General features: G+C 39.3%; 1 protein-coding gene across 5 annotated transcripts; it reads right to left on the reverse strand.

Annotated features, from left to right (window-relative positions):
* Positions 1–144: 144 nt before the first annotated feature.
* Positions 145–14,901, reverse strand: POGLUT2 (protein O-glucosyltransferase 2). 5 transcript variants are annotated; one of them, XM_039520639.1, is made up of 12 exons: positions 14,154–14,266; positions 11,521–11,663; positions 10,412–10,617; positions 9,014–9,219; positions 7,926–8,003; positions 6,715–6,810; positions 4,955–5,127; positions 3,182–3,419; positions 2,506–2,715; positions 1,955–2,044; positions 1,302–1,406; positions 145–281 (listed from the first exon to the last, which is right to left on the reverse strand). In XM_039520639.1, the coding sequence occupies exons 3-12, from the start codon at positions 10,491–10,493 to the stop codon at positions 264–266; spliced, it is 1,296 nt and encodes a 431-aa protein (XP_039376573.1). In that variant the 5' UTR covers positions 10,494–10,617; positions 11,521–11,663; positions 14,154–14,266; the 3' UTR covers positions 145–263. The 5 variants fall into 5 exon arrangements, with proteins under 5 accessions (XP_039376573.1, XP_039376571.1, XP_039376570.1 ...); XM_039520637.1 differs by lacking the exons at positions 11,521–11,663; positions 14,154–14,266 and adding an exon at positions 14,577–14,901; XM_039520636.1 differs by lacking the exon at positions 11,521–11,663 and having other exon boundaries at positions 14,154–14,710.
* Positions 14,902–15,167: the final 266 nt, after the last annotated feature.

Consider the following 15,167-nt stretch of genomic DNA (forward strand, 5'->3'; position numbering starts at 1 on the left):
GTCTTAGAATAGTAACATCGCTTTTTAAAATGATGGTGACTTTATTAAAAAAAAAAAAAAAAGTAAAAACATTTCAAAACAGCAAGTACTATTGATACTGATGATAAAAGGGAAAATACCGGTAGGTATTCCTCATTCAGACTATCACACATTGTTTTGTATTGTCCATTGAAATTGTTAATAAAATAATTTTCCTTTTATTTTCTTTTAAAGGAATTCTGAAGATAGGTAAACATTCCTAAAAATGACTTTATTTCTTCCTGTTAGAGTTCATCTTTGGCCTGTAATTAAGAAGGAAATATATTAACTACTGCAGTTTTAACAGTCAGTATAGTCTTGTATAGCTTGCTTTAATTCAATGATCCTTTAAGAGACAGAAAGGAACAGTTCCTCTTTGGCCACTGTTTCAGCCCAAAGATTCAAACAGTGGCTGCAGCTTCTCCATGTCCTTTACTGGCCACTGTATCCAGGTAAGTGCAGGTTGGTTGGTTTCCTCCCTCTACCCTGGCTTATTTGTGGCTGACAGACACTCTTTGAAGTATGCAGGGTGGAGTGGGAGGAGGGTCCTGAATGTCTGCTGTGTCCTCAAACCTCCACTCACAACAGGGTCTATGCAATACAGAAGTCCTTGTCTGTGCCAGTCACAGCTGAGTGGGTCTGACTTAATGAATTGGGATATGCTCCCAAAAAAATTACTATAAATTAGCTATTAATTTTTAGAGCAATTTAGTTTACTCTTACAAATATTTATTTAATTTTGAAAACATGTGACCACTGAGGCAATCAATTTTCAAGGAAATTATTCTCACTGCCAGGGCTCTTATTTATTCTACAGGAATTATAAAAACATTCTTTCACTGGTTGGTTATCAGCAGTTGTACAAACCAGTAAATTTAAAGTAATATTACAAAAATCCAGAAAAGATTAAATTAAAAATGGAAATCTTGACACTTCTGCCTCTTTTTGACTTTCACAGACAAAATTATTGCCTTTCTGAAACTGTTCTGTTCTGTTCTCTACCTTATGGTGTTGCCCCAGGGATTTCACAGGAGTTAGCTCTCAGTTAACTCTGTTTTTCAGCAGCAGTTTTCAGGTGCTTAGCTGGTGCAAATACACAATTTTAAAAATAAAAAATAAAAATATAGACCATCTACAAGCCCATTAGTTATCAGAATTTGAATGAAACTCATCTTGAGCCCTGATGATGTTGGGTGCTGGACACATTCAGCTCCCATTCAATTAAATAGGAATTGAGGACATTAGCATCTTGCAGGATCAGACCTTTGTTGTACAGACCATACCTTCTTTCTGTGGCAAGTACATGGAAACAGGTCATCATCAGGCTGCTCTACCTTCTCCATGCCATCTCTGATTTTTGGCTCACTCACTTGTAAATTGGCATATTCCTAATTCAAAAAAGAGGAAGGTATTCTTACTCTATTAATGGCCTACAATATCTTGCACCTCAGATCAATAATTTTTGTGAGAGCTGTCTTGCCAAAGAATCTTCCATTGCTCTCAGAAAAGCCCACCATATCACAGAGAAGGTAAGCTGATACTTAACTGCTGTCAGAGATCCCATGTGGTGCCTCACTGAAGTGTCAAAACCTCAGTGCTAATACACAGACATTTTCAGCTGTGTCTGTGGATAGAGGAATGAGACTATGCTCTTAGAGATCATTGCTGAGTGCTAGTGTGAGGAACATGGGAACATTTTCTTGTAGATTAGATTGAGATTTATGGGAACTGGAATGCCTCTCTCAAACTGCCACTCTAACATTAAAGGGATCTGTTAGGGCGTAAGCGTCACAGAATGTTCACAATCTAATTAATATTTCCCATTTTTACTCTTTGCTTTGTGACTTCATCTCTGGACTGGCTGATTTCCAGTGTCTGTATATTCCTAAATGCTTTCTACATAACATTTTTTTCCCTAGTAGTCTGATATACTGACCTGGAAAAGTTTGAAATAATAACAGAATACATGATCTCCCATGAGGTTATTTCTTGCAAATTCTTGCCCTGATTTTGCAATATTCCTTGCCTGTCAAAGAAAAGGAAAATCCTGATATAGGAACATTTCTGGAGATGGTAGTAGTGATTCTGAAATGTAACACAATATGTACAGTTTTAGTAATTAGACGTCCAATTTTGTAGACAAGTGTTTAGGTACCACCATGGTGACTGCTCCATAAAATAATAAATAAACCTTTATTACTGATAACGTGAGGGAGACTGAAAATTGACATATTCTTAATGTCGAAAGAAAGGTGTTCTTACTCTGTAAATACATCTTTAAATTTATCAAAAACTCAAAGTAATTTTCAAATTAATGGCTGTAGAAGAATACGCAAGCTAAATATGCTTTGCTTCCTCGTTGCTATAATATGCAACACTCATTCTTAAGACCTGCTAATGTTTTGTTTGTTTTTAAACAAATTAACTTGTATTCACCTACTTTTAGTTTGTCAGGAAATGTTTCTAAGTGTTTTAATATAGATTTACCTCTTCATCATGATCTTTTGCCCACTGTAGCTTCTCCAGTAGGTCACTCAGGTCATTTTTAAATGGAATGTAGTGTTTCCAGGGCTGCAGCTCATTATAAAAATGTTCATAGTAGAAGGAGTCTTGCTTCAGTACTACACTGTTTCCTGCTAACAGGTAAGGCAATCTGTATGCAGCCACTGTGCCATCAATATTAATTTGATATTTATACTGCAAAAACATACAATAATTGATTAATAAACATTTTAAAAACAGGTAGCAGAGATTGGTTTTGTGGGGTTTTTTTATTCTGAGAATATTAAATGCAGGGGGCTTGTTCATTTTAAGACATGCAGATTATGCCAGATAGGCATTGCATTATAGGTAATCTTTATTGTTAATAAGTAGATGAGATTAGTTCCACTGGCTAAATATATTGTATTGGGAGGAGCTATGATCACCAGTTAGGACAGAAGAACAATAAAATGGAATCTAGAGATTAGATTGGACAGAAAGTTCCTATAAAACCTCAAAATCTAAGTCAAATCTGATAACCATAAACAGGTTGTGCCTGAAAAGTTAAGTACTTTAATATATATGTATAATATGTACAAAGACAGTAGGCGGGAGGAGGAAAATTCTCAAACACTGGTGAGTTAAGTCTGCAATAAGGTCTAAATAGCAGTTTATGTCCTACCTTGAAAAAATCAAAAAATGAAATATGCTTCACAATGGGACCATAAAGGCTTTCATCATGTTTAAAAAAGAAAAAGTTTGTGAAAGCAGCATCTATGATATCTGGATATTTTCTACTGAGTTTTACAAGTTCAAGCCTCTCTTTGCGGCTGTCACGTCCCCTCCAAATTGCAGTAGTATTCTTGTCTTCCCAGGGTGGCCCAGTGTTGGCCTGGACAGACATCATGTCCAGGCTGACTCTAGATGTCAGGAGGGAACAAGTGATTTCAGAAAAGAGGACTCTTGAAGTTTTTAAAATATTATTATAATACAATTCTGGACCCAATTCTCCCTCAACAGTTATACACCACATTTCCACTGATTTCAATGGTGTTATTCAAAAAAGTTTACAATCTAAGAAGACAGATGACATACAATGGCAGGGTTATAATCAAATAGATGTTTGTAAACTTTTTGTGATTGTAATAGATAAAATAAATGCGAACAAACCCCCATCTGATTCTCAAGCCACCAGGCATCACGCCACAGGTGGATCTTGAGGAAAGATTTGAAGGAGGAAGACATTAGTGGCTTTGTGGGTCAGTGCAGAGAAGCATTCTATGTGCCAGGGACAGTATGGAAGAAAGTATGGAGATGGCTGTGGGAGAGGCTGACAAAGGGTGTATGAGGGTGCTTTCTTTGCCAGATTGAAGGAGACAGCGAGAAGGTGCTGCAGTAGGAGATCAGAATGCACAAATAAAGAGGGACAGACCTGGGAAGGGTCTTGATAAGGACAAGAAGGGTGAATTGAATGCAGTGAAATAGTGTGAGCCGGGGGAAGGATTCAAATGGATTCAGAATCATGGACAAGAAAGATCATCTTTAAAACTGGTTTTGTATGGTTCTGAAGAGGCAACATAGCTGTTAGGGATGTGGCCGCCCCAGTGCTGAATAGAGGGGAATAATCACTTCCCTCAATCTGCTGGCAGTGCTCCTACTAATGCAGCCCAATATGTCTTTAACCTTCTTGGCAACAAGGGCTCACTACTGACTCATATCCAGCTTCTCATCCACTGTAATCCCCATGTCCTTTTCTGCAGAACTGCTGCTTAGTCAGTCGTTCCCCAGCCTGTGGCAGTGCCTGGGATTCTTCTGTCCTAAGTGCAGGACTCTGCACTTGTCCTTGTCGAACCATTTTTTTTGGCCCAATCATCCAATCTGTCTAAGTCACTCTGGACCCTATCCCTACCCTCCAGGGTATCTACCTCTCCCCCAGCTTAGTGTCATCCGCGAACTTGCTGAGAGTGCAATTCATCCCATCATCCAGATCATTAATAAAGATGTTGAACAAAACTGGCCCCAGGACCGACCCCTGGGGCACTCGGGTATCTTAGAAATGTTATGGAGAGAGAAGCAGCAAGATTTGTAGAAAGCCTGAATATGCAGGGAAGAGTTGAAGACAACCCTTCCCAGGATATGATCATGAGTGGTGGGGAGACAGGTGTCATCAGTGACAAAATACATTTTTTAGTGTTTTTGATTGGACTACATTTGGTCTCTGGTTTCTGAAATAGGACACTGAAGAAATACAACAATTATGTAAAGGATAAAATAGCTAAACTTAGACATTCCGTATACCTTATCTGGTCTAAAATGGTGTCTCAGTATCAACATAGAAATTCATTTGAATAAATACATAGGACAACAATTATTGAAGTATTGGTAATGTAGGAGTCTATTGGATGCCCATTCACTCATATTTAGTGCTTTGTGAAACATTTACATAGTTTCTTACCGGCCCATAGTTTCTAAGACTGAGTCCGTCAAATCATAGGTTGGCATCACAATGTCTTTCGATTCAGTGGATCCACACCATGAGAAGATGGGATGAAGGTTCTGAGTAGATTTCTTTTTCTCTAAAGGCCAATCCCCTAAATTAACAAAAAACTCTACGTCTGGCATTTTCACCTAAAAGAAGACAAATGATAGCGTTGATGTGTTAGTGTGTATTGTATGTATTAATACATAGGAATACCCTTTTTTTCCTTGATCACTATAGTATTTGAAATTACTGAAATTATTGAAGAGAAGTCTAAGGGAAAAGTTAGGTTCAGGACCATAATATATTCAAAAACTATAACAATTGCTCATCACTCTTCAGGAATGCTGTTCACAGAAATCCATGTTTTAACTATCTCTATTATCAGGTCAGAAAACAAAGCAGCATTATAACAAATTAGTTTTCAAAAGGAATCACACAAAAGCTACTCATCTAGATATAACAAAGCATCCTCTCTCCTTGTTCATGATGCTCAGGTCTTTGTATATATTCCAAAACCAAAAAACTCCATTTCAAAAGCTATTAAGGTTGCAAACTGACAGCAGTGTAGTTGTACCATGCCATTTACAAAATCTTACATAGATGTAAAATTAATTGTGTCCTTAAGTATTAATTTCCACTGTCTACATAATAAAACCACATTAGCCTTATTAAATAAAAGATATACCTATTCCATCACTGTACTATAATGTTAATTCTGACTAAAACTACTGTTCCTTCATCAATGATCACAAAATATAAACAAAAATATCTTCTAAAAATGGATAACAATTATCTACATACACATTAATTACCAATATTGACCAAGTCCCCATGTATACATAATATGACATTATAAGCACATTACTGCCTCTCCATAGCGTGTGCATATGTAAAACTTTTTTTAAATACTTTGCTGTTCAGACCAGCAAGGTAATTAATTTAATTGTGGCTCATGCACATTGCAACATGTCTTGATTCCTCTGATGTCCAAGCATTAGAAACATTAGGTTTCTGACTCAACTTACATTCAGAGACAGAGATAGAAACTAATCCTCTGCCAGATATCAAGTAGGGTTTATACACCCTCTCCTGTGGTTGAGGAAGGACAGCAACGTTTATTTTCTCTAACTTGATGACACAGGGAAACCTTTAGCAAGCATTCCCTGTTAAGAACAGGCAGAAAAGCATGGAAGTTCCAGAGGTAGAGAAACAAAGGACCAGTTCTTATTTTCAGTTTAAATACAGACACATAGGGTTCTATCTGGCTCTCATTAAAAAAAAAAGAGAGTCTTCACTTCACAGAGAGCCTGGAAAGGCTGTAATCTTTAGGAATAATCTGTATGAACACAATGCCATCCACTGGTTCTATTCGATAACTGTAATGGACAAGCTATAAACTACATATGATCAATGTTTACATTTTCAGACCACAGAGTCATTTGGGGGCTAATTTTCTCCTTCAACACAATAGATTTTTTTGTTCTTCAATCATATTAGCCAATGGAAAAGTTGTATAGAACTGAACAGGGATGAAACAAATAGGACTCTTTAGAAATTTTATTTTGAGTATAGTTGGGTCTGGAAAACCCCCACTATAACCTAGGTGCTTGTTTAAATTATGGCAGCTTCCCCAGGCTGCCCTGTGAGCAGCAGTGTTGCTCAGATCTCTACAGTATTATGTGCTGTGACCTCACTCCTGCTTCCCCATCCATGCCCCGTATGCAAGGGCTTACCAGGCAATCCTCAAAAGGTAGCGTGTGGTCGTGCTTTGTGGTTTCTCCACTGGGGGACATCTTCCCCAGCCTCTCTTTGTCTCTGGCCTCTTTCCACAGAATATAGAATTTAAAAGAGAATTATATAAATTCCTTGAGGTTTGTTTAAATTATCCTACAAAATGTATTAGCAGTGATATAATTCTCTGTTAAATCCTATAGGATGGTTCACAAAGCCTATGGACAATTCATTTCTATTAAATCCTATATAGGCCTTTGTCATAAGGTCTAGCTGCCTAATTAATATTTGAGAGACAAAGTCGGTAAGGTAATATCTTTTATTGGACCAGCTTTTCCTCGTGAGAGAGAGAGACAAGCTTTTGAGCTTACACAGAGCTCCTCTTCAGGTCTGGGGAATGTACACCGAGTGTCACAGCTAAATAGAAGGTGGAAGCGATCGTTTAGCATAGGTAGTTAGCATGTATTGTAAGAGACCGTTCAAGGTGAAGTGGCATCTTAACATCTCTGCAGTCATAGGACAAAAAAAGGGGGACTACTGGGTTACAGACTGTTGTAATAAGCCACAAATCCAGTGTATTTATTAACTCCATGATTTTCAATGTCTAGCAAACTTAATTTAAGCTCCTAGGCTCGTCTTTTGAAGGTGTTGTGCAGGTTTTATTTGAGGACGAGGACTGAGAGTTCAGATATGGAGTGATCTTTTTGTGAAAAGTGTTCACTCACAGGTTGATCCGACGAGACAGTCCAGAATACATACCTTAACACGCTCTGTGTAAACTCAAAAGCTTGTCTCTTTCACCAACAGAAGTTGGTCCAATAAAAGATATTACCTCACCTACCTTTATTTAGCTCATGCTAAAATAAATTTGTTAGTCTTTAAGGTGCCACAAGTACTCCTGTTTTTTCTCACCTACCTTGTTTCTCTAATATTCTGGGACCAGCATAGCTAAAACAACATTGCAGATAATTAACATTTGTAAGTTACATTCTGCAGACTAATCAAAGAGCATACCAGAACATCCAGCTTTATTCGGAACAATCCTGCTATCTTATTACTTATTAATGTGAAAGTAATAAAAATAAGAGAACAAGAACAGTGGTGTTTTCTTTATTGTTGCGGAGGCATCAACAAAACTGTAATAAAGATTTCAGGGAAATTTTTGATATTTAAACACTATCATATACAATATATAAGACTAATATATACTCACTTTTCTAGTCAAAGAAAGTAGTATAGCGTCCATGAAAATCCTGAAGCCTACATGCTCACCATGGGTCCTTATATAAACCTAAAAATAATCCAAACGTTATTGCATTAGTGTTTTTGCTTGGGGGAAAAATACATTATTGGAGCTTTCCTGTTTCACAGTAAATAATCAGACAGATTGTATGGCTTCACCTTTATATAACTTCAAATAATTTTGGGAGGCCTTGGAATGTCCTACCTCTCTGATGAAGCAAACAATGGGGCACACATCTTTTGTCCTTTGCAGTCACCTTTAAAAATGATCCCTTGTAAACAGAAACTCATCACTTTCAAGCAAGACTCTACTGACTCCTTTCCCAGATTATGTTCATGGCAAACAGTCAAGCTAGACAAAAATATAAAATATTCTCTCTGGAAGGTTGCGATGTAACACTACTTTATTTCTAGGAATCCAAAACTTTAACACACAAAAGAACCAAAAACAGAGAGAAAGAAGGCAGGCTGCACAACTAGAGAGGCACAACCCACCCTACCTTGTGCTAGGTTGGTTCTTTGACTGACTGCACATTTCCCTATATAGCCCCCTAATGTGCAAGCAGGGTTAGGAAACACCTTACATTTAATACACCACTAGAAGCTCTTCTGAAATTAGTAGAGTTTTGTTAGCAAGAGTTGAGGATTCTTAGACCACCACACCATACAAAATTGATTACTATTCAAAACTCTTGTAAAGCCTAGTGGACAGGAAACTGAACTGGGAGTCAGGACATTTGAGTCTACTCCTAACTCTACTATTGATCTGCTATGTGACTGTGGGCAAAGTAATTTGCCTCTCTGTGTTTCAACTGCCCCATCTATAACATGGATGTAAAACACCTTACAAAGGAAGGAAGTATTGAGTTCTACAGATGAAAAACACAATATAAGAGTTAAATATTATATTTGAGGGATAATGAAGCAAACAATGGAGGTGTGAGAGCTTCTCAAAGAAAAGGTCAAAAGAATCCTTTATAATGGAAAGTGTTAACCAGCCTAAATATATGACTAGCTAGAAGCCTCCTTTTAATACTTCAGCTAAATCACATACTGTACCTTGTTATCTTTTATGGTATAGTGACACAAGCTCTGTCTTTGTCCAAACCGTTGTGGAATTTCCTTTGCAATCTTATCTGGATCAACAATGGGAAAATGTGCTAGGTCTCTCTGAATCTGTGGAATGGCTTGAGGGCAGCTCATATCTTCCAGCCATGCAGTGCTGTCTTCGCGAGGGCAGTCACAATTCTCATGGTAAACAGGGCCTGTTGTATACACAGCAAATTTTTAGATTATTTTAATGTGCAACACAGACAAGATATTGAATTCAGAAGTTAGTTACTCTGGACTTTGAGACAAATTCAGAGGTGAATCAATATAATATAATGTAAGTTACACTTTGTTCCAGCCCTCTTAGCGTGTAACTTAGACTCTTACCCTTGTCTACAAAGGGGAAATGGAACAGCATAACTGTTCTGGTATAATTTAGCTATTCTAGAATAACTACCCCATGTGGATACTCTGTTCCAGAATAAAAGAACCTATCTCCTGCCTAAGGCCAGAGTTATCCTCCAACTAGGGGAAGATAGGCGTTTGCCTGCCTGTCTTGCCTGATGTGGGCAGAAGAGGTGGCAGGTCCCTGTTCAAATCCCTTGTATTTATCAGGTGACAGGGGACCTGAACTAGTGGTATCTCATATCCCAGTTGAATACCCTAACTATTGGTCTAATGGTTAAAAGGAGGGCTTGGTCCTGCTAATTGTCATTTTGTGTGGAGTTAGGCAGCCTCTGAGCATGCCTAGCAGATTGGCTGCTGCAGGCAAGGTACACATGCTTGTCTTTCCCAATCTGTGGATCACTCTGGGCCCTAGGTGGGAGATAGATGTCTGGATGCCTTGAGTGAGGCAGCAGTGTACATGTTCAGAGGCAGAAACATAGGCACCTAGGGAATTTTTACACAAAAACTTAGGTGCTGAAGGTATGTCTATACAGAGAGAAAAAACCCATGGCTGGCCAGGGCAGCCGAAAAATCACTGTGCAGACATTTGGGCTTGGGCTAGAGCCTCAGGTCTGGGACCTTCCACCCTTTCAGGGTCCTGGAGCTTAGGTTCCAGCCCAAGCCCGAATATCTGTCTACACAGCAATTTTTCAGCCCTAGAACATAAGCCCAAGTCAGCTGATCTGGGCTAGCCATGACCGTGTTGCAGGCTTTTATCCCTGTGTAGACATAGCCTGAGTGAATTTAGGTGTCTTCAAGGTTCAGGGGAAGCTGTGTGGGGATTGTGGATTGCAGTAGAATCTAAAACTGGGAGTTGGGTGCCTAAGTACCTTTGTGAACCTAAGCCTCAGCAACTTGCAGGATCAGACCCTAGTACTGTAAAGCATTTTGGGCTACAGTTTGTATGAAAAAAAAAACACTATGTAAAATAAAGGTGTATCATGTAATTCTTCTTTGTACCTTTTAAAATATATGGAGACTTGGCAACATGTTTGTCTTTGACTTTGATTTCTATCTTCAGGTTTTTGTAGCTTGCATACATTCTGTACCTCACAATGAAGGAGCCATCTTTTCTGTCTAATATCTGCACTCCTATCCGAGTGAACTGCTCATCAGGAGCAGTGATCTTCACCTGGAATGCATTTGCTCCTGGAGAGAAAGTAAACCTACACAGGGAACAAGTACAGTTGTGATTAAAAAGTGGCTATGTAACAGTTTTCTTAGGGTCTGATCCAATGCCAGTTAAAGTCAATGGAAAGATTGTCATTGACTTTAGTGAGAGCTAGATTGTGCAATATTTCCAAGTGCTCAGTGCCCAGATTTTCCAAAGACTTCAGCTCCAATTTAGACACCTATATAAGGCCTGGATTTTCAAAAGTGCTCAGTAGGCAGCAGCTCCCACTGTAGCACCAATGGGCAGATTTCAATAGACCTTAGCACCCAATGTACTGAGCTCTTATGAAAATCTGTCTTCTTATTTTGGTGCTTAAATGAGAGCCAAGCAGTTCTGAAAATGTGGCCGAGTGTGAGGTCTGAGCCCTTCTGAAAATTCGGATCATAGTGACTCAACAGACCATTGAGACGTCCTGCCCCTACAAATGAACTAGTTCAAAGCCAAAGTACCTCCTTGCCCAGTGACGTTTCTGCAGATATGAGCTTGTGAGGTAAATGAGCTCTTCTGATTCAGTACTTCTCTCCCTTCTGGTATTAATAAATGAACAGCAATCCACCCATTCTAGGGTCTTAAAGTGCTTCCACCTACCTGGGAAATGGGAGTGTACTACTTTTGTGGGGAGGAGGGTGAAGTGACTCTCTCAACATCACATGGAGAGCCAGTGGACACATGGAACCCACCATTCCTAGCAATAAGTCCTATGTATTAACCACAAGACTATCTTTACAGAAGTTCCTTTTCCTTTCTCTTTCCCTCACCACTCTCCCTCCTTACCACCAGGCCCTTTCTCTCCCACATCCTCTTTTCCATTGGTCCTCTTCTTGGTATGGTAAAGTCTCCCTCTCTCTCTTTCTTTTTTCTTTCATTTCTTTCTAACCCCACTGATCCTGTTTACCTCACAAAAAAGCAGCAGTACTGGCCACCTATTCCTCTTCACTTCTTGCCCCAATTCATAGAGGTGGTTGTGGAGCAGCAAGAAAAACAGGAGGTGGAAATCTTGGCTGCCTGCTCAGAAGCGCCAGGAAATGAGAGCAGGAGCTGAAGACAAAAACTTTTCTTATTACCTGCAGCACTACTTATGAGTGACATTTCAACTGGCATGAGTGACCAAGTGACTGTGCCCTCCAGATGAGTGACACTGAGTAGGTATGGAAACTGTAGGAACAAGTTTCACTTTGCAAATTTTACACTTTGGTAACTTTACAGCTACTGAACCAAATTTCTTCAGATTTGGCTTGCTTTGTACGTCTTATGGAAAGATGTACAGTCTTTAATAACAGATGTGGGGAAAAGAATTGAGTACAATATCTAAACATTTGAAGATAATCTCTTGTTTATACAGGAAGTCAGAATATCTCAAATATAAATCTCAGAATAGAAACAGAAGAACTTTAGAACACAAAACATAAAAAAAAATGTTTACAGGATTTTGCTCAAACTTTAAAAAGAACTTCACAATGTATAGACACCAAATCTAGAAAAGTTCAGCCTAAAAAGTGAATGGCTTGGAAAGTTATGAATGCAGGGAACAGTTTTACAACTGTAACAATGGTATGTGCTACCAGGTATTAGACGAGATTGTCCACCTCCACTTCTTTGATCAAATCTATGCTGTGTATGAAGGATGTGGGCTACCAGAGCTAAAGGGCACAGCTTTCTAGCATCATCCCTTCCCAGTATCCCACTAAGATACTAGGAGCTCTGCAGAGTGTGGGGGTTTGGCTAGGTGGCATCTTCGGTCTGTGACAAGGTGGCATTGTTCACCCTTGCAACCTTGAGGGAATCCCCACATAAAATAATGCTAATCTCATTGTTGTTACTTTACATGGATTCCCCACTCTGTTGAATGAAACTGTACATCCTCCTTGGGAAGGGGTATGTGGATAGCAACCTGTAGGGATGCCATGGCAGCTTGGGTCCTTTAGAAGCTGTGCTCCTGTTAAAGAAGGGGAAGGGTCTGGGAAGCAGTGCCAAAGCATACAGACTCTCTTTTCAAATGGATCTGGCCTCCTCAGATCTTAGGGAATTTGCAAGTGTAAGGGGCTGAGGAGATTTTCAAAGCAATAAATGACATTTAGATGCCAAACTCCCACTGACATTTAATGGGAGTTAGACAACTAGCTGCCATTGGTGCCTCTGAAAATTTCCTCCAGTCCCTCTGCCAGTTCCATGAGGGGATAGAGGGAACAAGCCCTACCTTTTCATGGAATATTTTGGTGAAAACGCCACAAGTGGCAAGTCGTGGGTTTTCTGTTCTCTGCTGGGTTTTTCCTGTCTAGAGATGATCTGCCTCACTAATTTCAATCTTTGAATTAAGTTTAGGTTGTCTCAAAATGTAACTAGGTTTCTTTAATGTTCTATACAGTATTTAATAAGCAATTATTTTAAATGGATTCATAGATCTGATACCTACATGTTTGTGGGGATTACTGGTTTGTGTGACAATGGAAAGAAGCAGGAAAGTCTAGAGGTCACACCATAACTTAATCTGACCAGTTTCTTATATATATAGGCTTGGCAAGGGAGAATTAGCAGTAACTTGTTTACTGGGCCAAGATGCTTCTATTTTGTCTGTAACCCAATTTTCATTTCCTTTCCCCATCTCACATCCTGTATGATGCCTGTGAACCTTGAGGTGAATGGCAAATTTTATATTAGGGCAATGGAGCAGGAGATTTTGAAAAGACAGCCATAGGTTTTTTAAATTTATATTATTTTTTCTTACTGTGGATAATACCCCAACGGAAGCTTAAAAATAAAATCTCAGGGCCAAATTAACTGCTGGTGGATGGGGGAGAGGGGTGCAACTCAAATTATGTCTATGGAATCACAGTTTTATGTGCCAACAGGGATTCTTGAATCTTTACTGAATATTTTTCCTTCATGTATTGTGCAAGTACACTGATTTCCAGGAGTAAGGTCTGCTGGAATCCATTTAATTAAAATAACATTAGAGCATTTTGACACATGACAATTAAAGTTTACAAAGAGATATAAGGCATAAAATATGAGTCAGATTTGGGGCCTTCAGCATTAATATCCTTTTCTGCAAGAAGGCAAATTAAGTAGCTTTCTTAATTAAATAACAAGAGAGCCAATATATACAGGCATACTCATGTGGCTCTGAAGAGAGGGTAGGGCCAATTCTACTGGTGATGAACAAAACACAATGGAATGTAATATAGATGTGAGGGGGTCTGGCTCTGCAGTGTAACTGGAGGAAAAACAGTAAAAGTTATTTTGTCAAAGAAATCCTGTAGGTATGACTTCGACCCAGATCCTCAGAACACTTAAGCATGTGTGTAATTTGAGTAAAGTTGCACAATGCTTAAATATTTCTGGGGAAAGGGCCTTGGGAATGCCAGCGAGGGAACAGTCATTTCAAAGTTTAAATCCAGATACGGTGGGGATGGGAGCCTCCTGAGTATTTAGACCTGTGAAGCAAGAAAGTGCCATTTTTAAACTCGAACATCTTTTTGGCCATAAACACAATTTAAAGTTGCTGTGATAAAGTGCTGCCATGCTTACCTCTGCCCGTCAGTGTCCAAAGCCTGAACATAAAAATACCGAGCAGGGAGGACAACATCTGCTCTCAGACCAGGTCCCCATATTAAACTGTTCTCCGGACTCAGCTGGTTTCCTCCACCCGATACAGTGAACACGGGAATGGTTCCAAGCGTTAAGTAACAAAGCAGCCAAATGCTAAACATTTACAAGATTTCCTCCTCAGGAAAAAAACACAAACAAGAAGACAGGCCAAGCTGCAGGGGAGGGGTAGAAAACGTGTGCTAAAGTGTAACTTGTGAATCAGTTACGGCTGCAATAACATCTGCTCAGTTACACATCTGCCTTGACTTAGCGTTAGCTTGTTTGTTTCAGAGAAGTCTTTAATATTTCCACTTTCCTCCTAAGCAAACTACAAGGGAGAAGCCAGTTAACTACATTAGTTACCACAGAGTAGACACAACCAGGAGCTGCTGCCGTGTCCCTGTTTCTTTGTCTCTGTGTGTATCGATTCTTCTGCCTTTAAGCCTGGAGCTGGAACAGCATCTTCGGGTTAACCCTATCGTCAGTCTCAGCGGGCAGGAGAGGAAAGGGGATTGTTTCATTGGTCCAACAAAACTTCTTCCGAATGAATGATGATATTGTCTCACTTCCCAGGCTGAGCAGTAATGCTGGGAAATGGAGTCCAGCAGCAAGAATCACAGCAGCAGCCTTGTACCTCACCACTCACACTCATTACCAGTATGGTTTGGGCGGGGCGAGAACCTTCAAGCTATTTCAAACAAGAGTGCAGACATTTGCAGCGTACTGCAAGGACAAGTTTAAATGGGACACTGTCAGCTTAAATCTTACACTTCTGTCTGAAAATGTACCTATTATTGCCTGCGAGTAATACACAAGGTTACAAGTGAAAGCTTTTTGAAATTAACTTTTTCAATTTGTTTACTTTATGTATTTAACATCATATTGTATGTACATAGCTTCTCTGTTTCCTTTATAGTCCATAGTTAGAGCTAGATCCACTTATACTCAGTGCTA

Source organism: Mauremys reevesii, linkage group 1 (assembly GCF_016161935.1).
Source record: "Mauremys reevesii isolate NIE-2019 linkage group 1, ASM1616193v1, whole genome shotgun sequence".
Taxonomy (NCBI): Eukaryota; Metazoa; Chordata; order Testudines; family Geoemydidae; genus Mauremys; species Mauremys reevesii.